The sequence below is a fragment of the Rhincodon typus genome, chromosome 24, assembly GCF_021869965.1.
Source record: "Rhincodon typus isolate 14 chromosome 24, sRhiTyp1.1, whole genome shotgun sequence".
Taxonomy (NCBI): Eukaryota; Metazoa; Chordata; class Chondrichthyes; order Orectolobiformes; family Rhincodontidae; genus Rhincodon; species Rhincodon typus.
Window position 1 is genome coordinate 14901931 of NC_063355.1, and position 24972 is coordinate 14926902.

Below are 24972 nucleotides of genomic sequence, written 5' to 3' on the forward strand. Positions count from 1 at the left end.
TGGAGGCAGCTTTAATTAATAATCGCGCTCCTAACGACAGAGACACTGACTTTTGAGGTTTATCGTGCTCGCTCTTGGTTACCAATGTGTCAGCAAGCAGACGATGGGGAGAGGACGGTGTGTATGTGCCCCTCCGGCCGAGCAAGGGAACGCTGCTCCGAAGTGCAGGAGGTCGCCAGGAGGTTAAGGATAATAGGGGACCATTTGCAAGAGAAGGCGCAGAGGAAAGCCGCGGACAGGAACAGAATCCATACCCATGTCAACAACAGGCACCTTTATACCATTTGCACACTCGTCCATGTCACAGCGCTCCTTATACTCATCAGAAACAAACACCTGTAGGAAGTTTGACACTTGGTGATCTGGACTTCAACAGGTAAGATTCTTTAAATCCCCTGACTATCGTGATTAATGAGTCGGATTGCAGTACTGATATTTCTGAGATAAGAGCGGCGTTATCAGCTTTAACTTGAGATGTTTACTCTGTTCTTCTCACCCCAGTTTTGGCAATGATATTTCCTTTTGGGAGAAACGTGCAAAAAAAAATCTTCTGTGGAGGGGGAGCTTCCGAAACAGTTCCGATATTGCCGGTGTTTTATCATTTTTGACCATAACAAGTTATACTCATATCTCCAAAAGGCTAGGTAGGGGGCTCAAACACTTTTGAGAGCCAGTCTTAGAGCTAACTTCTAGATAACACCGTGGCGCTGCTCTGAATCAAACTGGGGAAAATCCTGACCGTACCGAGTGATGATCTCAGCTGGACAGTTATATGGGGATGTTACAATTAGCGTGACCACCTCTGAGCTGAGGGTGAGAATCAGTCAACGTTCCCTTTGATCCAGAGCCAGTCACCCCAGCTGCAACGTGTGGAGGATACAGTCGCTCTGAGTTGTGCTCTCTTCCACCCAGGCAGTAATCTGCCAACTCCCGCTCTCTCGGGCCACTATGTGCGACCATTGTGCCTGTGGTGCGCTATTGCCTCCCAAAGACATTGAGGACTAGGGCAAGAACGAATCTGGATCACATTCAAAGTATGCTCCCCCTCAGTTGTGGGTCACTTACTAATAACTTTTTTGCGTGCACCATGCTCAGTTACTTTGTTTTAAGTGACCATACAGCGCAGAACAGACCATTCGGCCCATCGAGTCTACGCCGACTCATCCCACTTGCGACATTTATTCTAGCATCTACGGCGCAATGACACCTCTTAAGGGCAGGGAGCGAGTGAGTTCTGTTCTCCTTCAGAAATGACTGCCATGTGACCAGCATCAAATCAAAGTCATGAGCTCAAGCCACAAATATCGTTTAAAAATCAATGTTCGCCGTGCCTTCCTCATGAGAAGTGTTACATGAGGTTACTGAGGAAAGAATGTCATTGTGGTTGTCCGTTTTGTACGGACAGTAACATTAGTTTTTTTTTAAAAATATTAGTAATTAGTAAATAGAAAGAGAATGAACTTGTTCCTTTATTTTGCAAGTGGCAGGTGCAGAATCCGTCGTTCCGCTGACGCAGTGAAGGTTGCTTGAGAGTGCAACTCAGTCCCAAACTTGGGCTGAACAAATCACCGGAATGTGAAGGAGTTGGATTGGAAAATTGCACTGGTTACATTGTACAAGACATGGGAACAAAACACAGAAAAAAAAATGCATGCATTGAAAATTTGGAATGTAACATTTGTTACCACAATTTTATACCAGTTGACGTTACTGCATGTAATTACAAACATGTTTTTTTTTCAAAAAAAAAAGTCTTCGTGTCTTCATGTAAATATATTTATGGCGATGTTGGTTACTTTTTTTAGTCAGTTATTTCATAGAATTGTTGAAAATAAACATGAACATTCTGAATAAATACTTCACAACCAGAACAGCCTCTGTAGAGTCACTTAAAATACATTACAAATCCAATGAGTGAAAACAAATATTTAATGAAGATTACCCTCTCCAGTCCACAGAAATCAAAAAGAAAATAATTCACTGAATATTACCCGCACAATGTAAATTGTTGCTGAAATAAACCACGCTCGAATACATTTACTTTGCTTGGTAAGGTATCTTATCAATCATTAAGAGTGGGAAATCTTCACCGAAGAAGCGCTGATTTTGAAACATTGTTATGATTATAGTTACACGTGAAGACTGTATACTTTCTTCGCGATAAATAACAGGCAGCTCGATCCCAGCTGTTGCACAGCTGCATTCCCGCATACCCCCGAGGGCTGGTCTTCATGCCACGGCTGGCCATCAGTACACCTGGAAGTGTGCCGAGGTGCTCCCGTCCTTCCAGTACCGCAGGCTTTCGCTGACAGCGGTTCGGCACATTGGACAGCTCCTCTCTCGGTCAAACCACAGGCAAGCGCACTCGTCGCAGAAGACGTGCTGGAGAAGACGACGAGAGCAAAGAACAAAGCACGCACTTAAAAGAAAATCAGGGCACTTAAAAAAAAAACACAGGCAGATCCGTGCATGTGAAGCTGCCAGAAATGCACCAGTCAGTGGAGGTAAAAGTCACGTCAACCGTGTGCCCAAGCAGCTGAGCTCTCTTATATTAGAACAGAAAGCATTCAGTCCTTTCACGTGTGTGTGTGGGTGGGTGGGTGGGAGGGAGTCGGTGGATGTACACCTTATTTACTGCAATTTTATATTCTAAAAACATTGAACTTTTCATGAGATCTCCCAATTCACCTACAAACAATAACAAGTACAAACTCAACTGTATGTTGAATTGTGTTGTGATGGAAATTCATGGATGGACGAAAAATATTATTATTTTTTTAATCCACAGCTGGGTTTCTGCCAAATGGGTAAAGTTCACTGAAGAAAATAACTTATTCTAAATTGTCATAAATATAAAGACAGAAAATGTAGTGAATACTTAGCAAGTCTGGCAGCTTATGTTGAGACAGGGAAACAATGGTTCATTTTCCAGGTTGGTTTCCTCTCCACTGAAGGTGCTGGCCAGCTGAGTATTCCCAGCATTGTCTGATCTTGTAAAGAAATATTCTTTTCTAGAGTTCACAGTATTTTGTTTTCTATAACGACAGCACGCATTCATCTGGCATCTTTCAATGTGACAACACCTCAATGTACTTTACAGGGCAGTTATCAAATTAAAACTGAAAGGAATCGCACAAAGAGTGCTTAGATCAGACGACCAATAGCTCGGTCAAAGGAGAAGGTTTTGAGTGACTGGATAAGAAGCACTCATCATCTCAGCCCTTAGCAATTTGACAGCTAAAGGCATGGCTGTCAATGCTGGGATAAGTTAAAATTGGGGATGTTCACAAACCGGGTAGAAATGTGATGATCTGGAGAGAGCCAGGGTGTTTTGGGAATGGAAGAGATTTCAGAGATAGGGAGGGACAACACAGCGATCAGAAAACAAGGATGAGGATTTTAGAACTGATGTGTTGGTTAACCAGGATCCAAATTGCCTAGATTCTATTCCTTCTAAACTGGTGACCATTCAACTTTCCTCCCAGCTCCTGTGTTATTTGATATTATTAACAATTCTTTATCCTTTGGTACTGTCACCTTCTCCTTCAGACAGTGGTGTCATCACTTCTCTCCTACAATAAAATCCTTGATCCCCATCCTTGTAAACTTCTGTCCGATCTCCAAATGCACTTTCCTTTCCAAAGTCCTTTCATGTCTTGTTGCCTCCCAATTCCCTGATACATTTTTTTCCAGAATTTCATTATGAAGCCCTCCAGTCAGGTTTTTGCTACTGACACTGTACTGAAACAGCCATTATGAAAGTCACAAATGACTTCCTTCTTGACCTGGCTGCAGACTCTGGACAAGGCTGACCACAAAACTCTGTTCCAAACCTTCTCCACCATCCTTGAGCTGGGCAGCTAGCACATTCATATAATTTAAAAAAAAAACTGAGAATGTGGGTGTTGCTGGCTAGACTAACATCTTTATTGCATATCTTAATTAACCTTGAAAAGGTAATATTTAGCGATGTTCGTGAGCTGATTCAGTACATCTGGTGTAGGTACACCCACAGTGCTATTAGGAAATTCCAGGATTTTGACTCAGACACAATGAAAGAATGGCAATGCAGGTCCAAGTAAAGACGGTGTGTGACTTAGAGGAGATGGCAGTGGCAGTGTTCTCTTACGTCTGCTGCTCTTACTTTTCTAGGTGGTAGAGGTCGTGGGTATGGAAGATTTTGACTAAAAAGCCTTAGTGAATTAGTATGCATCTTGGAGATGGTGCACAGTGCTGTCACTTTCGCATCAGTGGTAAAGACAGTGAATGTTGTAGATGCTGGATGGGATGCCAATCAAGCAAGCTGCTTTGTCCTGGATAATGCTGAGCTTCTGGTGTGTTATTTGAGTGCACTAATGCAAGCAAGTGGAGAGCAGCCCATCACACTCCAAACCTGCATCTTTTAGATTATGAACAGGCTCTAGGGAGTCTGTGGGTGAGTTACTCAACACAGAATTCCAATCCCCTAATCAGCTTTTGTACCCAGCGTATTTATTTGAATAGTTCACTTCAGGTTTTGGTCAATGGTAACACTCAAAATATTGATAATGGGTGATTCGGCAATGGTAATGGCATTGAACATCAAGGGGATATGGTTAAATTCTCTCTTGTTGAGATGGTCATTGTCCACATCTATGTGCTGCAAATGTCCCTTGCCACTTATCAACCCAAGTTACCATTCTTATCTATCTAGTTGTTGACAGGGAATCAAATGCAATGATTTCTCTTGCCACTCCTACATTGATATTCTTGGTATCTCTCAAGGGTCTATTCCCTACTCCTCCTACTTCTGATTACTATACATCAAGATGTAAAGCTGAATATGACTTATTGATCAACAAGAGTCTTTTATATGCTGGAAATAAGACCATAAGACATAGGAGCAGAAATTAGGGCATTCGGCCCGCCAAGTCTTGCTCCGCCATTCAATCATGGTGATAAGTTCCTCAACCCCATTCTCCTGCTTTCTCCCCCGTAACCCTTGATCCTCTTGATAATCAAGAACCTATCTATCTCAGTCTTAAATGTACTCAATGACCTGGCCTCCACAGCCTTCTGTGGCAGTGCATTTCATAGATTCACCACTCTCTGGCTGAAGTAGTTTCTCCTTATCTCCCTTTTAAAAGGTTTTCCCCTTACTCTAAGGCCATGCCTTCAGGTCCTAGACAATCCTACCAATAGAAGCATCTTCCCAACATCCACTTTGTCCAGGCCATTCAGTATTCTGAAAGTTTCAATTAGATCCCCCCTCATCCATCTAAAGTATAGTCTCAGAGTCTGCAAACGTTCCTCATACGTTAAGCTTTCCCTTCCTGGAACCATTCTCGTGAACCTGCTCTGAACCCTCTCCAGGGCCAGTACATTCTTCCTGAGATATGGGGCCCAAAACTGCATGCAATACTTCAAATGTAGCCTGACCAGAACTTTATAAAGCCTCAGGAGTACATCCCTGCTTTTATATTCAAGTCCTCTCAAAATAAATGCCAACACTGCATTTGCCTTCCTGACTACTGACTCAACCTGCAAGTTTACCTTGAGAGAATCCTGAACTAGAACTCCCAACTCACTTTGTACTTCAGACTTCTGAATTTTCTCCCCATTTAGAAAATAGTCCATGCTTTTATTCTTCTTACCAAAGTGCATGACCTCACACTTTCCCATGTTGTACTCCATCTGCCACTTCTTTGCCCCCTCTCCTAACCTGTCCAAATCCTTCTGCAGCCTCGCAACCACCTCAATGCTACCTGTCCCTCCACCTATCTTTGTATCCTCTGCAAACTTAGCCAGAATGCCCACAGTTCCTTCATCTAGATCATTAATGTACAAAGTGAAAAGTTGTGGCCCCAACACTGACCCTTGCAGAACTCCACAGGCTGCCATCCTGAGAAAGACACCTTTATCTCTCCTCTCTGCTTTCTGCCAGACAGCCAATCTTCTATCCATGCTAGCAACTTGCCTCTAACACCATGGGCCCTTAACTTACTCAGCAGCCTCCTGTGTGGCACCTTATCAAAGGCCTTCTTGAAGTCCAGGTAGATAACATCCATTGGCTCTCCTTGGTCTACCCTGCTCGTTACTTCCTCCAAGAATTCTAGCAGATTTGTCAGGCATGACCTCCCCTTGATGAAACCATGCTGACTTTGCCCTATTTTACTATACACTTCCAAATATTCAGCAAAAATCACCACAAAAGACACAGAAAATGTTGGAAATACTCAGGTTAGGTGACCTCTGTGGAAAAGAATTAATGTCTGAGATTTTAAAAATCTCAAAGGTTATCAACGACATGCAACGTTAACTGTTTCACTCTCCATAGATACTGTCTGACTCTGTTGATTGTTTCCAACATATTGAATTTCTTATTGCACTATGCTTCGAGCTGCACTGTGCACTGCATAATAATAATCCTATAATCTTTTTCTCCACTGTTTCTTTACATATTTCCACAATTATATTTTTGTCACATTTCCCAATGCAACAATGATAAAAGCTACTTAAATATGTATCATCAGGGTTGTTGCCTGATAATGACTGACATACATTTGTAACAGAGATTATTGCTAATATTGCATCTGTGGATCAGGTAATTAAAATCTTGAAAGTTTTCCTGAGCAAGATTTCAGCCAGTGCTGACAATGCCAGATTTAACAATTCATCAAGGACATCATTGATTTGAACACAGGACAATTATCCTTTCCATATCAGCTAAAAACAATCCAAGGTCTGTCTTGTTTACCCCTCCTTCCCCCTACCTGGCAAATCAACACCACAGGTTCTCGAAATTCTGCCTGGCAGATCGGACAGATATCTCCAGCTTCACTGCACTGCTGGCTGGTAGCTCGTACACCACAGCTCTGCCAAAAGAGAAGGCAATTGCAGTGAGAAGCACAGCTTTTATATTGCTGTTTTCCAACACAAACGAGATTGTCAACACCAAGGCTACTTTTTAAGAAAAGCTGTGATTTTGGAGCTGTTTTTAAATATATTTTCCAGTATTATGGCAATTTTTGGAAAACAGCAGATGTATTTGGGGCAACTGATGATAGATGTGAAATAAGTCATTGTTCCCAATAAGAAATTACATCTAAAAACCAATATAAAAGTTTCACTTTGTGAAACACAAGTACAGCTGACATAATGCTAATTGTGCTGATATAACACCAACAGGACCCTTTCATAGTTCTTAAGTCAGAGCTGTATAACCTAATTAGAATAGACTTCACATCCAACCTTGTAAAATAAATGCTCCTCTTGAATTGATTACATCATCAGTAGCTGTAAAATTAACACAGCATTTTGTCTCAGACATCAATTAAGCTGTAAAGTTCCACAATCTTTTTTTTTTACAGGAATGGTTATCTTGACTTGGTACAGATTTTGCTTCTGCCCCCACTTAAAAATTTATTTTCTTCTTCATTATTACGTTACCTTCTTCATTACTTTACTATACTATACCCCCTCTCTTGCAAAGATAGAAAGTTGACCTGCTCCCAGGCATTTTGCCAATGCCATTTATCATCTCCCTTTGTTGTTCTGATAAGATAGTACTGGTCGTTTTACATAACCGACTTGCTCATCCACTTTAGAGGGCAACAAGAGTCAACCACTTAGTGAGAAATTGGGATCTCATGCGGGGCAGACTATGCAGGAATAGCAAGTTTCCTTTCCTGAAGGACAGTCGTGCACCAGCTGGGTTTTCAACCACAATCTGGCAGGTTTTCCAGTCATTGATATGCTGCCAGTTCCACAAATTATCAGATTTATTGAATTCAATTTTGTAATGAGATTTGGGTTCTGAAACGCTATTCCAATCCTTGACTTGGTACACTACTGTACTTGTATTCACATGCCCATGATTGAGAACATAAACAGATCTCATCCTAGCAGTATGTGATTCATGTAATCTTGACTAGAATCATGCTTGCATCTCTGCCTTTTGCTCATAACTCTTCCCCCAGCTGGACTGGAGTTTCTACAAGCTCAAAGCAACATTTGAGAATTTATAAAATGTACCAAAGAGATCAAAGGAATCTGCAGACACTTTTAAAGGTACATACTACATATAACTAGAGTTATGATCACGTGATGTCAAACCCAGCACTGTTAAATTGTCTGAGGGGGTCTTACTGCTTTGAAATCAGATTTGGACCTAATTCTGAAGTGGTACCATCATGCTTGCATAGCTATAAGACAGGTGTTCCTTGGTCCTCCTACCTGACCTCTAACTATCTTTTCCTGAAGGTATAACTACATGCTAGGTATAACTACACTAGCATTAATAAGATCTCCACTACCTTATTCATTCAGATCTACTGCATTTTTCAGCATGAACAGTGTGTTCATGATGTAATAAATCATAGCTGGCATCATAAATATTGAACGCTGCCCACACATAAACTGTTTCAACCTGGAGTCACTGGCTAGTAATAAAGAAGTAGATTCCTTTCAAATTTCTCAGTCCATCCTTACATAGGAATACATGGAATCATTGAATGATTACAACAAAGGAGGAGACCATTCAGTCCATCAAGTTCACTTTGGCTGTCTGTAAGAGAAATTCAGCTAGCCCTGCTCTTCTGCCATTTCTCCAAAAGCCTACAATTATTTTTCCTTCAGGTGTTTATTCTATTCCCTTTAAAAGCCATGACTGAATTTGCCTCTTTCACACCCTCAGGCAGCGAATTTCAGATCCTAACCACTTGCTGCACAAAAAAAGCTTTCCCTCATGTTCCCTCTGGTTCTACTGTCAATCAAATTAAATCTGTGTCCTCTGGTTTTCTACTCTTCCACTAATGGTAATAGTTTCGCTCTGTATACTTCATCTTTCTTTATTTTGTATCAAATCTCCATTCAATGTTTTGTTCTTTGAAGAGAACAATCCTAGCTTCATGTCATTGATTCCATGGATGAGGAACTTCATTCTATTGAATCTTTTCTGCATCCTCTGTCAAACCTTCATATCCTCCCTAACTGCAATGCCCAGGATTGCTCACCATACTTCCTTGTATGTGTACTCTATGCCTCAATTTATAAAGTCTAAGATCGCATACGCCTTTTTAATAATTTTCTTTACTTGCCCTGCTTTTGTCAATGATTTCAGCACATATACCTCCAGATCTCTTTGTTCCTGCAAAACCCTTAGAATTGCACCTTTAATTAAATTGCCTCTCCTCATTCTTCCTACAAAAAATGTATTACTTTGCATTTTAATTATTTAAATTTCATCTGCCGTCTGTTTGCCCATCCTACCAACCTATGTTACCCCGAAGTTTATCACCATCTTCTGCAATACTACCAAGTTTTGTGACATTTGCAAATTTTGAAATTCTGCCCTTTACACTCAAGTCTAAGTTATAGCATATATCAAGGATAGCAGTGGTCCTAGGTCCAAATCATGGGAAACCCCACTTTATTACTTTCTCTAGTCTGAGAAACAACGGTTCACTGCTTCATTGTAAGACTAAATTCTGTAAACCTTCCTTAGCCAAGACTTACTAACACTGAAATGTGAGAAAAAGCATATTCGTAAATACATTTTAACAACTCGAATGAGCTGCCAGAGGAAGTGATGGAGAGGCTGGTACAATTACAACATTTAAAAGGCATCTGGATGGGTATATGAATAAGAAAGGTTTAGAGGGATATGGGCCAAATGTTGGCAAATGAGACTAGATTTATTTAGGCTATCCGGCTGGCATGGACGAGTTGGACCGAAGGGTCTGTTTCCATGCTGTACAGTTCTATGAATCTGACTAATGTTTATTGATAGAAAATGACAGATTCACAACTTCTGGCAGATTTCTGTACAGAATGAGAGCACTTGCATGAAATGAGTATACACTGATTAACATGCTTCGATGGCATTGTTCCCTCCTTTGGAATTTTGAATGTATGCACTCTGATCAATTTCAGATCTCAGGTTTTACAGTAACATTAAATAATGTTAATGAAACATATATCTAAAAACCAAATTTAGCTCACAATTAAAACAAAACAGATTTAAAATATGCTTTCTGTTTCACTTTTTTTGCATTATTATTAGGCATCACTGTAACTTTAATAAGAGGTTAGGACAGACCACTTGTTGCCATGTCTCTCAGTATGGCTTCCAGGAATGTAGCAGCAGCAACAGGTGAAGTGCTCTTCAATGTTCCCTTCCGCCCCATCAGGAAATACCTGGTTTCCACATAATACTTTTCTTGTTACAAGTATAGGTGATGGTGAAGACTGCTTCTGTAGCTCAAACACAATTTACCTGCGATTTACACAAGATCTTCAAGGCCTTTCGCAAACCCCCTATTCGACCACAGACATCCAAGAGCTGCAGCAATTTGCAAACAGACGATATGCAATCAGTCAAAAGAAAGAAAATTGGATAAATTGTCAAAAACAAGCAGCACACAATAAAACAACAAGTTCCCTCCTGCCATTGTGATTTGAAACATTTTCATTGTTTGCACTTTGTAACAAGATTGTGGATTTGATTATAAAAGGAGATACATACGATCTTACAACAAATTTCAAACTGCAAACATTATCTCTAAAATGTCTTTGTAGGTGCTTCGCTAGTGTTCTTTGGAAGAGATTGAACCAAATCAGAAGGGCTGTGGGAAACAAGACAGAATATCAGAAATGGCTACCAGGGTGCACAAAGTACAGGGAGAGGCAGTTAACATTAGAATAGACAGCAGGAAGTGAATAGGTGGTGTCAAAATAAGGGATCATTGAGAAATTAAACCATTGTAATTCTAGGTTATAATGCATGTATGTGAATACAAGGATAAAAGAGGCACATTCACTATAGTCCTACTGGACCACTGGGCTGCTCTCTCATTACATAACTGGTGAGATAACTGGTGGTGGTTTAACCTGACAGTCACCACGCCTCAGGTGAGAGAAGAAGTTAAGAAGGCGAGTCCTTCACGGTAACTTCAGCTGGTGCAAGAATTAAACCCACTCTGCATTGCAAACTGCTGTCCAGCCATCTGAGCTAACTGACCCCCAAATGCAAGGAGTATTGTAAATAAGACAGCCAAGGTACAGTCGCAGATTGTCACGTGGAATTATAGTGTATGGTTCTTACAGAGACCTGGCTCAAGGAAAAGCATGATTGAGTATTAAATATTCCCGATACTGGTATTCAGGAAGGATAGGAAAGGAAGAAAAGGAGGGGTGGTGATATTTGTTAAGAACAGAACTGCAGTCTTGCAGGAAAAGAATGTCCCAGGAATTCAAGGTCAAAAGGGGCATGCATTCTTAAATTGTGAGCAGGAAAATTTTCTACAGCAGAATGTGTTCAGTCCAATCAGAAAGTGGCACTGCTTGACCTGTTTTTTTGGAATGATGTGGGCCAAACAGACTAAATGCCTGTGGGGAACATTTAGGTGGCAGTGATCATTTTGTCATAAGGTTTGGATGACAGTAGAAAAGAACAATAAACAATCTGGACTAAGAGTGGGAGAGCTCATTTCAATGTGGCAAGAACAAAGTGTAGCTGATGCAGTTCTAACATAGTCTAGATCTGACATAGACCTAAAGCACAGACAAAGGTCCTTCAGCCCATCGAGTCTGCACCGTTCATGAAAAAAACACCTACCTTTTCTAATCCCATTTCCCAGTACTTGACCCATAGCCTTGTATGCCTTTGCATCAAACGTGTGCATCTAAATACTTTTATTTAATTTAGGAAGGATTTCTGCCTCTACCACACTTACAGGCAGTGAGGTTCAGAGTGTCACCATCCTCCAGGTGAGACCTTTTACTCACATCCTCTCTAAATCCCCTACCCCTTATCTTAAATCCATGCTCCTGGTCATTGATCCCCAGTCAAGCCATACAACCTCAAAAGGGAAAGTTAGGGCAAACAAAATCCAGAGATTTCTAGACGAAAAAGGAGATTAAGATGAGAAAACAGTGGTTATGACAGATGTCAGTTAGGAAAACAATTGATAACCAAGCTGAATACAGAATGCTCAGAAGAGAAGTGAAAAAGCAAATTAAAAAAGAGGGTTTATGAAAGGGACTGGCAGCTAACATAAAAGGGAATCCTAAACTCTCCTCTTGACACAAATAGTAAAAGAGTGATAAAAGGAAAAACAAGGCAATTCGGGATGAAAAAGGAGATTCACACATGGAAGCAGGGGTCATGACTGATGTATTAAATGCAAACTTTGCACCTGACTTTATCAAAGGAGAAGCTGCTACCTAGACCAGATTAACAGAGAATGAAATTCAGACACTGGAAAGATTCAAAATTGATAAGGGGTTGGTATTGGATAGATTTCTGTACTTAAAATGGACGTGACACCAGGATCAGATGAAATGAATCTAAGAATACTGAATGGAGTGAGTGTGGAAACTGTGGCCAAATGACACTGGCCAAACCTTTTCAGTCTTCCTTAAACTTAGGAATGATGCAAGAATTGCAAACATGAACCCCTTGTTCAAAAAAAAAGTGCAAGGATAAGCCAGCAATTACAGACTTTGGTTGTGATGAAACTTCCAGAATCAATAATTCAGGGTAGAATTAATTGTCACATGGATAAATGGAGTTCCCTAGGGTTTGCTATTGGCATCTTTGTTTTTCTTGATTGGCAGGGACAGTTTCAATTTTTCCAGAGAGACAAAACTTGGAAAAATTGTAAAGTGTGAGGAAGACTGTGCAGTACTACAAAAGGACAGTGACAAGTTGGTGGAGAGGACAGACGGGTCACAGATGAAGTTTAAAATGGAGAAATGTGAGGTGAGATATTTTGGTAGAAGGAACATGGCCAGACAGTATAAAAGAAAAGGTACTACTCTAAAGGTTGCGTAGGGGCAGCAAGATCTGGGTATATATGTACTCAAGTCATTAAATGTAATGGGACAAATGAGGACAGCAGTTAATAAAGGAATAGTATTCTTGTGTTTATTAATAGGGATATAAAATACGAGGACAATAAGGTTACACTAAACTGGGATAAAATAGTAGTTAGGCCTCAGCTGAAGCATTGTGCACAGTGTGGGAAATACACTTCAGGAAAATGCAAATGCCTTGGAAAAAGGTACCAAAGAGATTTATGAGTATAGTTCCAGGGATGAGAAACTTTAATGATGAAGATGGATTGCTGACATGGGGACTATTTTCCTTGGAGTGGCGAAGGCTAAGAGGAAATCTGACTGAAGTTTTCAAAGTCATGAGGGCTCTTGACAGAGTAGATTGGGAGAAACCATTCATACTTGTACAAGAGTTCAGAACAAGAAATCACAGGCTTAAAACATTTTGCAAAAGGAGCAAACGTTGTGAAAAAAAACCCCGATCACAGTAATTAGTTAGGGCCTGGAATGAACTGCTTGAAGAATGGTGGAGTTAGGTTCTATTGAGGCTCTTAGGAGAGTACTAGATTATTATCCGAACTGAAATAATTTGCAAGAGTATGGAGAAAATGACAGAAGATTGGCGCTAGATCATAATGCTCAATTGGAGACCATTGCACATATGATGCGCCAAATGGCTCTCTGATGCACTGCAAGAGTTCTGTGATTCTATTAAGTATGCCCAAGTTACAAGTGTTCCAAATCGCACCTACCAGTCTTGATTTCGTACTTATTTAGTGAAACTATTATTTGCTTTAAGAAGATTACTTCTGCAGAATAGATATTAGGAGAAAAAGCTGGAGGAGTCTCAATGGCCAATAGGCAATAAATCTACTTTTAATCTCATATCATGTACCACAGTTTTTCATTGAATTAATGCAAATTGAAAATATGTTCTTTGTAACCTACACGAAAGTAAAAGCAAGAAAATGTTTCTGAATATTCACCTTGCAAAGACTGTACAGAACAATCAGGGTGCCTTCCAACAGGTAACTATTGATGGAGTCTTCTCCCATTATGCATTTGTACCACAGCTGTACAGGCATCAAGGATCTCAATAATTGGCTCATTTCTTCTATTAGGAGGTAAAGTGTTCCCTGCAAAAATGATTTTAAAAGAGTTAATTCTACACAAATTTTATTTTTACTTCTGAGCCAACCATATACTTCTATTCCAGTGTCAGCGCATATAGTAATGTCACTTTGTTCAGTAATGCATTGCAAGTTTTATTCAATTCATAAGTTTAAAATGGAACACAGGAATGAAATGCAGGATTATTCTTGATTTAAAAAAAAATCATCACACCCACATACATAATTTTAAAAAATTTCCTTGGTAAATGCTTAACCCAAACTTGTTCATTGCAGCTTGAATGACGGACCCAATATTCAGTCTGTTAAGTCTGTCACCTGCTCTAGTTTGGAATTCTTCCAGTCTGTGTACAGGTAGGGATCATTTAGTTCACCCCACTAACATGTAAAACACCAAACTAGGAATTTATCAGAAATGCTACTCTGCCACTTACTAAATCTAATTTGCCCCTTTTCATTTCTTGAGGACACAACTTACATTGGAGTACAGTTCCACTGCAACCATCGAGTTACTTTGTTCAAGTGGACACACACGCCACGTGAGTTCAGAACACTGAACTGTCTTTTCCTCACACTACATCCATTCATGCACACTTTCCAGGCAGTTACTAGAGAACAATCAGGGGAAAGCACCCTTAGCAATATTCCTTCCAATGACGGAACACCAAATGTGTTGTTGCATTTCTAAAGTTGCTCTGGCTAAGATGAGTAAGCTAACAGAACAAGAACTATATATAAAACATAGAGATCCCTGATCAGTATGGTTTAGCATCTTACCACACCACATGGTGTTTTGATAATCATAGTGCTATTAAGGAGAGGATGAATTAGTGCATTTTTAAAAGGTAGTACATTCAAATTATTTCCAATTATCAAGATATTGCTGATGGGCATAATGGACAATTTAAGTTATTGGTAACTAATAAACACCACTCCTTTTATTCAAACATTTAACTGATAACTACACAATAATAGGTAAACCTCTTCTACCCAAGACTTCTATTTGCTATTAAAAGTGTATAGGGAACATGAGTAACATTCCCTTAAACAAAGCAGACAAAAGCAATAGCACTTTCTTTTTAAGTAATATTTGACAATTAATTGATGTGTCTAGTAAGTGATTAACACTTTATTTCATTTTAAATAACTCTCCTCATTGATATGGTTTTTCAAGTTGAGGGGAGCAAGGTAGGAAAATGGACAGTTTCCGTTCACTTTTAGCATAAAGCACTCCCAGTTCAGGTACAAATGGTGACTAGAGGTAGAATAAAAGTTCTTCTTTATAGTACCTCAACAAGAAACTTTCATCCAACATCAGAAGTATGCCCCCTACTGCATCAACATGATAATTTGTATTTCAAAGTTCAGTCATTCTTCTCTACGCATTTCCCATTGAGTGCCAATTCATGGAGAATTGTTCAATGCTCATCGTTCAAAGCTCTGAAATCATAGACACTGGGAATTCATTGAATGCCCAAACTCACTTCAATTAGAGCTCTCACAACCAGGATAGTGAGAGTTTTTTTTTGTTCCTTTTTATAAGTTGGTCTGAGTTCAAACTTCTTTCCCATTTACAAAAAGACAGTCTTTGACAACTTTTGTTCATGCAAATAGACAGTTCCGGTGATATTTTGCTTTATTGATATAGTGATTTAAAGAAATGGAAGTAAAACAAATATTTTTATTTTTAAAAAGATGCAATAGTATGTTTATGGCATCAAAGCTTTAAGTAAACCTGGTTGTTATTCACTTTAGCCAACACTGCGAATATAAATAAAGGATTACAGGGTTTAAAATTGAGAGCCTGCTTTCTTCAATAAAGTAACAAGCTCCACATTGTTTAATTCGTAAATGTAATTTACAGTTAATTTCAGTTCTATCTTATAGCTCATATTGAGAATTTGAAATAACCTTGTCTCTGTAAAGTGAAAATCTGTACAGAAAATAGAAATGCAACAAATTGGCTCTGGACACCACAAATAATAAAAAAAAACTACAAATGCTGAAGATCTGGGAGAAAATACTGGAAATATACAGGTGCATCATAGTCCAAATCTGAAGAGAGATTAACATTGTTGTCTTTTCATAGCACCTTACGAACGCGACAAACACCATCGTACACCACAGTGATTTGAAATTTTCCTCTAAATACTTGATAATCAGCACTTTGGAGCATTTAATTCCCTCCTATTCTCTATTTTTCATGCTCCATCTTGAATGAATGACTACTTGTATATACATAGCATCTTTCAGCTTCTCAGGATGACCCAAACTACTCTGCAGATAATAAAATACTTTTGAAATGCAGTTCCTATTGCATTAAAGGCAAACATATCACCAATTTACACATAGCAAGGTCCCACAAGAGTTAAACAGCAAGTTAATCCTTTATACAGCAATATTGCTTGAGGAATAAATGTTAGCAAGAACATTGGGAGCACACTCCTACTCTTTGGAAGAGGGCAGATGAAGTGTTAATTTGACTTCGTATCTAAAAATTGGTACCTCTAATAATGCAGTTTTCTCTAAATACTGCAATGAACATCCAGCCCAGATGATGTGCTCCAGTTTCTGGAATGGAGTTTGAACCTACAATCTTCTACTCACAGAATGTTCCTTTAAGCCATATCTGACATGCTCACATCACCATCTCTTAATTCTATTCTTATCTACATTAACAGATATGGTTAACAGAAACAATATTTCCACAAACAGTTTCCCAATGAAATGAAATCCCAGTGCTCCATCCTTGATCCCATCATATTTGTCAACTTACCTTTCCTGCACACCACAACCCACCATCCCAGAATCAGTTACCACATGTATGCAGCAAAGTCAAAATTAAGTGTTCCTAGCCAATATGCAGCAAGGTTAGTGACAAGCTACCTAAGTGTCCATTTAGTGCAAAGTCGTGGGCGAGCTGAAATTTTTTTCAGCTCAAAATCAGGGCAACAAATTTTCACGTGTGTCCCTGCCTTTCCCACTTTCTGATTGAAATACAGTTTTAACGCAAGAAATAAGTTTCCATACATGTACTTCACCAGCGTCCCTTCTCTCATCAGCACTGCAGTTAATGGTATGTTCTATTTCCATGCTCTTTGGAACACACTCTGGAAGCTATTTAGCATTACTGCCTTTTACCCCTCCTCCTAAGGTCTCTTTAAAGACCTATTCATTTGACTGCATTTTATTCTCCCTCATCTTTAATTCTTCCCACCTGCAGTCAAAAACCCTTTTATAAAGTACTCAGACGTACTTCAGAGTAAGAATGCAAGCTGTTTTTGTCCTTTCTCTTTCAAACGCTGACAGATTGGCTTGTATAGCTCAGCAGCATTTTTGCTTATATTATAATTAATGTCTTGATTCTTAACAACTGTTTTTATCCCCCAAATCTAAAAGAGGGAATTAAGTTTTCTTAAACTGACTGCTTGAAATGCTGCAAGTGAAACATTTACAGGTATAAACACAAATTACACCAAGGACAGCTGCATCACAACAGTTGACATGGAAACCATGGCTCCTTGTGAAGATAGCATGATGTCACTGCAACAGGAATAAAAAGTCACCTGCTTTCCTTCCAAAGGCCATGAGTCAAGTTGACATAGCCACATTCACGTGTCATCCTTTTCCCCCACGTCTGGTGCTGTAGGATAGGCTCCATGCTGGAACACCCAATAAAACAGCACAGATATCTCATGGGTCTTGGAGATGAGATCATATAACAAGCTGTCACTCTAATCTTTTGTGCTTTGAACAATTATAATCATTCAGACCTTGGCATTCTTGTGATCTCATATCTCTAGGGAATTGAGTGATGTCAGTTCTGCAGCAGGCAGCCAGTACAGTTTGTGTTTCTGGTTTGTGCAGCTGACAGCTTAGGACAAATATATAACTGCAATCATTTTAGTCCTAAAATCTCCACTAACCTACAGGCTTATTAATCTGGCAAAGAATTTGTGCTATGAGACTTTCAGTGCAAAGAATGGAGTTTTAGAACTAATTCTTCTTTTAAGAAGTCGCCTTAGCCTTACAGAAAGCAGGACTGAAGCAAAAAACCTAGCCAGTTACATAAGACTAGGTTTTGTTGACATGACTCAAATGACTCATTCTATTTCCAGATGAGATGCTTAATTCAGACTTGACAAATGCTAGGAAAAACAACCACAGTAGTTTTGTTTAAAAATAAGGTTGTTGCTACAATTAGTCTCTGTATCCTTGAGCTTGGAGAGAGATGGATAAAACTGGCCTGGATTACCCACTCCTGATTACTATCCAGTGACCCCTGCTGGATAGTGTGTGTGGATGACAGGTGCAGACAGGATCTGCTTTGGCTGTGATGGGTCTGACAGTCGAGCTTGCTGGCAATCACTGTCCAACCTCAAACATGAAGAACGGCCACTTGGGCAAAGAACGGGAGGCTTGCCAGCACCCCTGGAACCATATTCCAATATAATTAACTGTCCTTGGAGTGGAGGGCTAAATCAGAGAGGAGGCTGGACAAAGAAATTTGAAAAAAAAAGCAATGCTTTTGCTGAATAGTATTATAACTATTATACTATTTATAACAGAAAAATAGTCCATTCGGCCCAAATGATCAATGCAGGTTTTAATGAGCCACATGAGCCTTGTTCATTGTATTTAGTGAGAATATCATCCAATTGCTTTCTCCCTCATGTAGTTACCTAGTTTTCCCTTAAATGACTTCTTAAAAATTAAACTTAAACCTTTTTTGCTTTAAGTGCAGAGTGGTGATTTCATGAAGACAAATTGAGTTGGAGCAGTTTTTGAGCCAAGTGGCCTAAGGGATCTAAACTATACAATTAAAACCAGGGTTCTCCTGATTAATGGTTCAATCTCCAATGACTCTAGCTGTTCCAAGCAAAAGTCCCTCAATGATGTAATCACCACCTACAGTTAAAACAAGCGTATACAAGTGAAAATAATAAACAAATGCTAAAGTTGAGTTAACTGTTATTAATAATCTATTTCTGAAAAAAAAAGTTTATATTCATTCTCCAGACATACAAATAACTTCCGTGCAATTGATCTTGTTAATGGTGTTTTTGCACCAGAACTTGAGTTTATGTATCCCTTTACTTCCAGTAGAACCAGTTCTGTCATACATAGTATCAGTGCTGGATTCTCCTGATTTATACTATGTTGAATGAAGCAATACATATGCCTTAACAAGTGTGCTCGCAATGGAGTTTCTTGTCACAAACTGTTATAAAGTTGCTTTTGCATTCTAATGAATGATTGTGAACTTAAGACATTAACTCTGTTTTGGTGTCTACAGGTGCTGCTAGACCTCCTGAGCTTTCCATAAGTTCACTGTTGATTCTCATTCTTAGATTCTTGGACGTTTACAGCACAGGAGATGGCCATTTGGGTCCATACATACACACCAGTCACCTGACTGACTGATCTCATTTTCCAACTCTTGGCCTGTTGCCCTGGCAGCTATGGGAAAACAAGTGAACATCTAAATACTATGTAAATGTTGCAAGAGTTGTCTTTATGTCGACTAAGAAATATCAACAGAATGTTAGCTTAGACAAAAACAAAGTTGAGGACTCAATTGCAAAGCTGTTTGTGTGGATCTTCTATTTTTGTTGTCAGCAGCAATTTTGGAGCAAGAGTGATCAAGTTACTGGAGGATGAAGGGTGAGTGGGTGGCATCTATAACAATGGAACTGGGTTGTTTATGTTGCAGGTGTCCATTCCATACCACGATTGTTTTCAGAACCAATTGTGTAAGGTTGTGAGGCTTTCAATGGAAGCAAACACAATTTTTTCTGTGAACTAATGTTTAGTGCCAAATTCCTTAAACTCCATGCATATATTTTGACCAAATGTTAACAGAAAGTGGATCATAATGAATCCGAAGTCTGTTTTACATTGCTCTAGATTTTTATTTCCTGTGCAGTGATTCGGAACAATTCAGCTTCAATTTTTCCTAATATATGTACAATTGTTCAGGATTACGATTTAAATTTATGTGCAATTATTCTTTATAGATATATGTACATTTTAAACTTATAATTTTGAATCTCCTAGCCAATAAAGGAAGGCAGTGTAGTATAAAATGAGTAACAAAACTGGCAGTGATGCAGTGCAATATATTATGCAGCATGGCCTAGCCAGGAACAGAGATATATTTTATAGTTTTTGAAAGTACAGAGGAACCTATAATCCATCACACGTGGATGATGGAAATTCTGACTTTCTAAATATTGTCTTACACATATACAATATAAATAAATAAAAATTGACCATTGTGAATTTATTCTTACAGAAAACAAAATAAAAATAATACAACGAGATATGAAATGAATAAAGGATCCCCTGCAAAATCTCCTGCGTAGCATGGGGGTTCCATTGTAGCTGAATGATTTTTTTCTTCAATTTTAAAGTTAATTTGGAGCACTGGTAAATTTACGTAATAGAATTATACAGAAAACATTCTTGTTGGCAAAATTAGATGCTACAACACAAAAATCACACTTGCAAAATTTCTGGTTAATTATTTCAGATAAGAAAATATTTTTAAGAAGCTTACAATGAAAATAGTAATGAAATAATCTGACATATGCCCTTTTATACATTGGAACATAGGAGGCCAAAAGAAGATTTAATTAAAGTATATTACATTGAGATGTTTTGAAAAGTAGATAGGAAGATCCTATTTCACTTAGTAGGAAACCAAGAACAGGGTGGGCAGTATAGATTTAAAATAATTGCTGGAAGGAGTTATAGGAAAAAGTTTTGATCAGTGGCGGGGTCTAAAACTGACTGCTTAAAAAAATGATCTTAGAGGCAGAGATGCCCACTACATTTAAAAAGTATTTCAACATGCACTTGAAATGCCATAATCTGCAAGACTACAGACCAAGAATTTGGAACTGAGATTCAAATTGGCATAACAAGGTGTAGAGCTGGATAAACACAGCAGGCCAAGCTGCATCAGAGGAGCAGGAAAGCTGACGTTTCGGGTCTGGACCCTTCTTCAGAAATGGCAGTTCTTTTTTGGCCAGCAGATACATGACAGGCCAAATTACCTTGTTCTGTGTTGTGAATTTCTTCGATTCCACACTCTGTTTCCAGCCCTTTTGACTCTTTAAACAATGTTGGCTCTGCTGTTTTCACTTTCTGAAATCCATCACAAAACTAAGGGAGTTCTGCATTGTTGGTGGTGTCACCTTCTGGTTAAAATTTTAAATCAAGGCCCCAGTGCCCTCTTAAGTAGGTGGAAAAGATTCAAAGATACAAACTAAACAAGAACGGGGAATCTCTTGATTTCCTGATCAATATTTATCCTTCAACCGACATCACTAAACATAATATGTGGTGGCTGTCTTTAGAGCATTGTTGTGCACAAATAGGCTGCTGCAGTTTTTCTATTACAAGGTAACTACGTGTCGAAAAGTACTTCATTATCTATAAAATGCTTTGAGTTGACTTGGGGTTGAAAAATGCCATATGCAAGTCTTTCTTTCAATTCTTTGTACAGCACTGATCAGAATTCACAGGAATGTGACCATAACTTAAGTTCATCAGTTTATAATTCAAAGCATATATTACCACTGTAATGTAGGTTTAAATCATCAAACCGCAAACAAAATGTCTGCAGAGAATGTGATTTAAATATTTATATTTTACGATGTTGAATAAACACAGTAAAGGACTTGTCAATGTTTTGAGCAATGAACCAGCCCCTCCCTGAAATTAATAGTTAAAAAGAAGTGTATATAATAATGGTTTTGAAAAAATAGGGCAGAGCGTTTTGCCTTCTAATTGGTAAGATCATTTTTAAATGGTTTCTCAGACTAGTGTTGAAACAATTCTTCAGTCACCTGTTTCTAGCAGAAACCCTTCACTTTCCTTCCCACCTTATGTGACTAACATTTATTCACATGTAACAATAACTTAGAAGGCCACCCTAAAATGAATTGTTTTGCTCAGAATTAGTTCTAAACCATCAAATGAGGATGAGGAAATGCCATTGTAAAAAAAATTTCAACACTTAGGCCATTCGGGTATCTTTTCTCGAGACAGCCCTGTAAATGAAAAAAAAAAGTGCCCTTTTAATAAATTTTGGAACGTTTCTTCTTTCAATAAAATATTTCATTTGTTCTACTTAAAACAAAATTGTTAAGATTAAACATACTGTGCTCATAAAGAAAGTGCTAGAAAAGAAAGTGGGGGAGATTGTTTCTCATATCTACAACAGAACTTGTAAGTTCTGGAATATCCTCCCGAAATTCTGTGCCTCCCTACTTCGTTCTTTCACCAATTTCCTATCCCACTATCTCCATACATTGTTAGGTGTAAACGTTTATTTGATGCCACTCCTGTGAAATGCCTTGGAATGGTTTTAGTGCATTAAAGGTGCTACATAAACGCAAGTTGTTATTAAGTTGCTCTGACTGAAAGACCTGGTCCAAGATTTCAAACTACCAAAGGATGAATGAAGTTCTTCGCGCAATGGATCAGTGCTAAATATTACAGCTTTAGTTAGTGCAAAAAAAGTGTAAACAGACGAGCAGAATTGATAGAAAGCAGACATAGAGTTTCTCTTATTTTAGTGCAATTTTGAATCTGTTTCCATGCTAAAACTAACTTACAAAAAGTAGACATTGTTGCAGAAGTTTCTCTTAATTCTACATCATTTCATGGGAGTAGAAGATAATAAATGAAATTAAGTTCAGACCTTAGATTTAGACCTGTCAGTTCGTTAGATGGCAAAAGGGCAAGATTTCCAAGTTTCACATTGGTAGTGACAGAAGTGAATGTGTGGTGGAGATTGATACAGGGGCGGATGAATATGCAGCTAATCTATGTACAAAAAGAAAATTACATCCCCCTGTGACAGCATCCAAAGCTTTCTTAAATTATTTTAATATTTTCTTATACCATCCAACTGGAAGTCCTATTCCAAGTATGGATCACTCATCATGCGAATTCCTATTAGTTAGGATATCCCCATATCAGCAGTCTTCATCTTTGTGCCTCACCCTCTGTGACCTTTAACATCTCTCTTTGGTGTAACAAGTTTATAACATTGTTCAGCAACACCTAATCATGTTTATAACCTTTAATGTAACAAAGCATTTCAAGGTCTAATCAAACAATGTCTGACATCAAACCACACAAGGAAATGTTAAAGGGGATGACCAAAGCTGCAAGTTTTAAACAGCATCATCAAGTTTGAAAGAGAGGTTTAGGGGTCTAATTCCAGGCCTATGTCTTCAGTAGCTGAAGGTACGGTCACCAATGACAAAATTTCTTAAAATTGAAGATCATCGTGATACCAGACTGGTGAAGCACTGAGAACTTGGAGGGTTGCTGGACTACAGGAGTAACAGAAATAGGGAGGGACATGTCACAGAAAGGTTTAAAAACAAGGATGATCATTTTAAAATTGAGTCATTGACAGGAGTGCTGAGTGCATGGAACTTGGTGCAACTTAGAATATGAGCAGTGGATGAGTTTAAATCCACGAAGGTATGAAGATATTTCTATTTGCTTTACTTATTAGATGCATGCCTCTTTCACTTGGACCTTGTGTCTGGCAAGAGTGTTCTTGGGTCCTAAGGACTGATCAGTATAAAGACAGTATGAAAGCTAATGCTTCTAATCAGCAAGGAATCAAAAAAAAATCCAAGCATAAACACGTGCAAAGCAAAATCAGAACAAACTGGAAAGTCATTTCTACCAGAATATCCCACTATTTAATACTGTCAATTTGTATAGTTCATCTATCTGATGCTTGTCCAACATTTGCCTTTTTCACTGATTTTCAATCTGTCATTTATTAAGTCCAGTGTATCTCTATACCTTCTGTAATCATCCTCCTTCCCATACATTTTGATACTTCCCCCTCTTACTATTTAAAATAGCATTAATTTGTGAAATCTTTGAAGGTAACTAAACCCACAGCATACAAAAGCAACAGGATCAAAGTTATGGCCCAATAGCAGTTTATGTTGATTAGACACGAAAGGCCTTTCAATCCAAAGAATGACATCATACTTCACAGACTGAAGTGCAGAAACCTCACACTGTCCTTCTAATGCAGTTTCACGAAATGTGAGGAAAACAAGAATAGGTGGCAGGGGTGGAATGTCAAGTGACCTAAATTTAAGGGTGACATCTGGGAAAAATTTATTGCAATTTAAACAATCATTCAGACAATTCGATAAGTGCACGAACTGTGAAAAAAGCATCATTTATCTTCAGCAGTGGTTAAATTGTTCATCTATCTGATGCCTTCTCCTTGTACTTTAATCTGTTTAATACAGAAAAGGTTAAGAAAACCATGGAATCCATCCAGAACTCATTCCTTTTCACATGTAAAATAGCAGATTTATCTTCGTAATGAAAAGCTGCTGCATTCATTTACTGTGATCACATATACGGTGTACAGTTTGTTGCAAATCCAGCTGAGATTTGTCTTGCATGTGCTAATATATACCAAAAATGGAACATCACCCTGTGCTTTGCACCCCACAGCTTTTATGAAAAAAGAAAGCTGTTTTTCATAAAATTGTCTGTTTGATTTTTATATGTTAAGAAATGAACTGTATACATCAATAATAAAAATAATTCAAATTATCAAGAATTTAACGTAGCGAAAGCTGCAGATCAGTTAATCCTGGTTTATTTCCAATTGCAAAACCAGCATTTCTGAAAATCACATCTTTCTTGCTGAAGTGCTTTGTACTGCTCAATTCCAGAGCTTTAAACTGCATTGAACTTTCCAAAACTGAGGCTTCATGTTTCTCATATGTGTGAGGTCAGTGCTCCTTGGTTAATAAAAGCAAAATATTACTGATCCTGGAAACCTGAAACAAATAGACAGAACGCTGGAGAAACTCAGCAGGTCTGGCAGCATTGTTGGAGAAAGAAACAGAGTTAACGTTTTGAGCCCAGTTGCCTATTCCTGCTCCTACTTCTTATGTTATATTCTTATGACTCTTCTTCAGAACTGAAAAAGATTAGAATTTTGTTTTAACACTTTTGACAG

General features: G+C 38.6%; 1 protein-coding gene across 2 annotated transcripts in view; it reads right to left on the minus strand.

Moving 5' to 3' along the window:
• Positions 1 to 1488: 1488 nt before the first annotated feature.
• The window catches only part of rnft2 (ring finger protein, transmembrane 2), a 55295-nt gene continuing 31811 nt past the window's right edge, over positions 1489 to 24972 (minus strand). Inside the window, exons 7-10 of one of the 2 annotated variants that reach the window (XM_048611358.1) lie at positions 13803 to 13952; positions 10256 to 10321; positions 6753 to 6854; positions 1489 to 2382 (exon numbers count right to left, since the gene is read on the minus strand). In XM_048611358.1, the coding sequence (XP_048467315.1) occupies positions 2248 to 2382; positions 6753 to 6854; positions 10256 to 10321; positions 13803 to 13952 (453 nt within the window). In that variant the 3' untranslated portion in view covers positions 1489 to 2247. The remainder of the gene's footprint in view (positions 2383 to 6752; positions 6855 to 10255; positions 10322 to 13802; positions 13953 to 24972) is intronic. The other variant, XM_020528681.2, reaches the window with a different exon arrangement.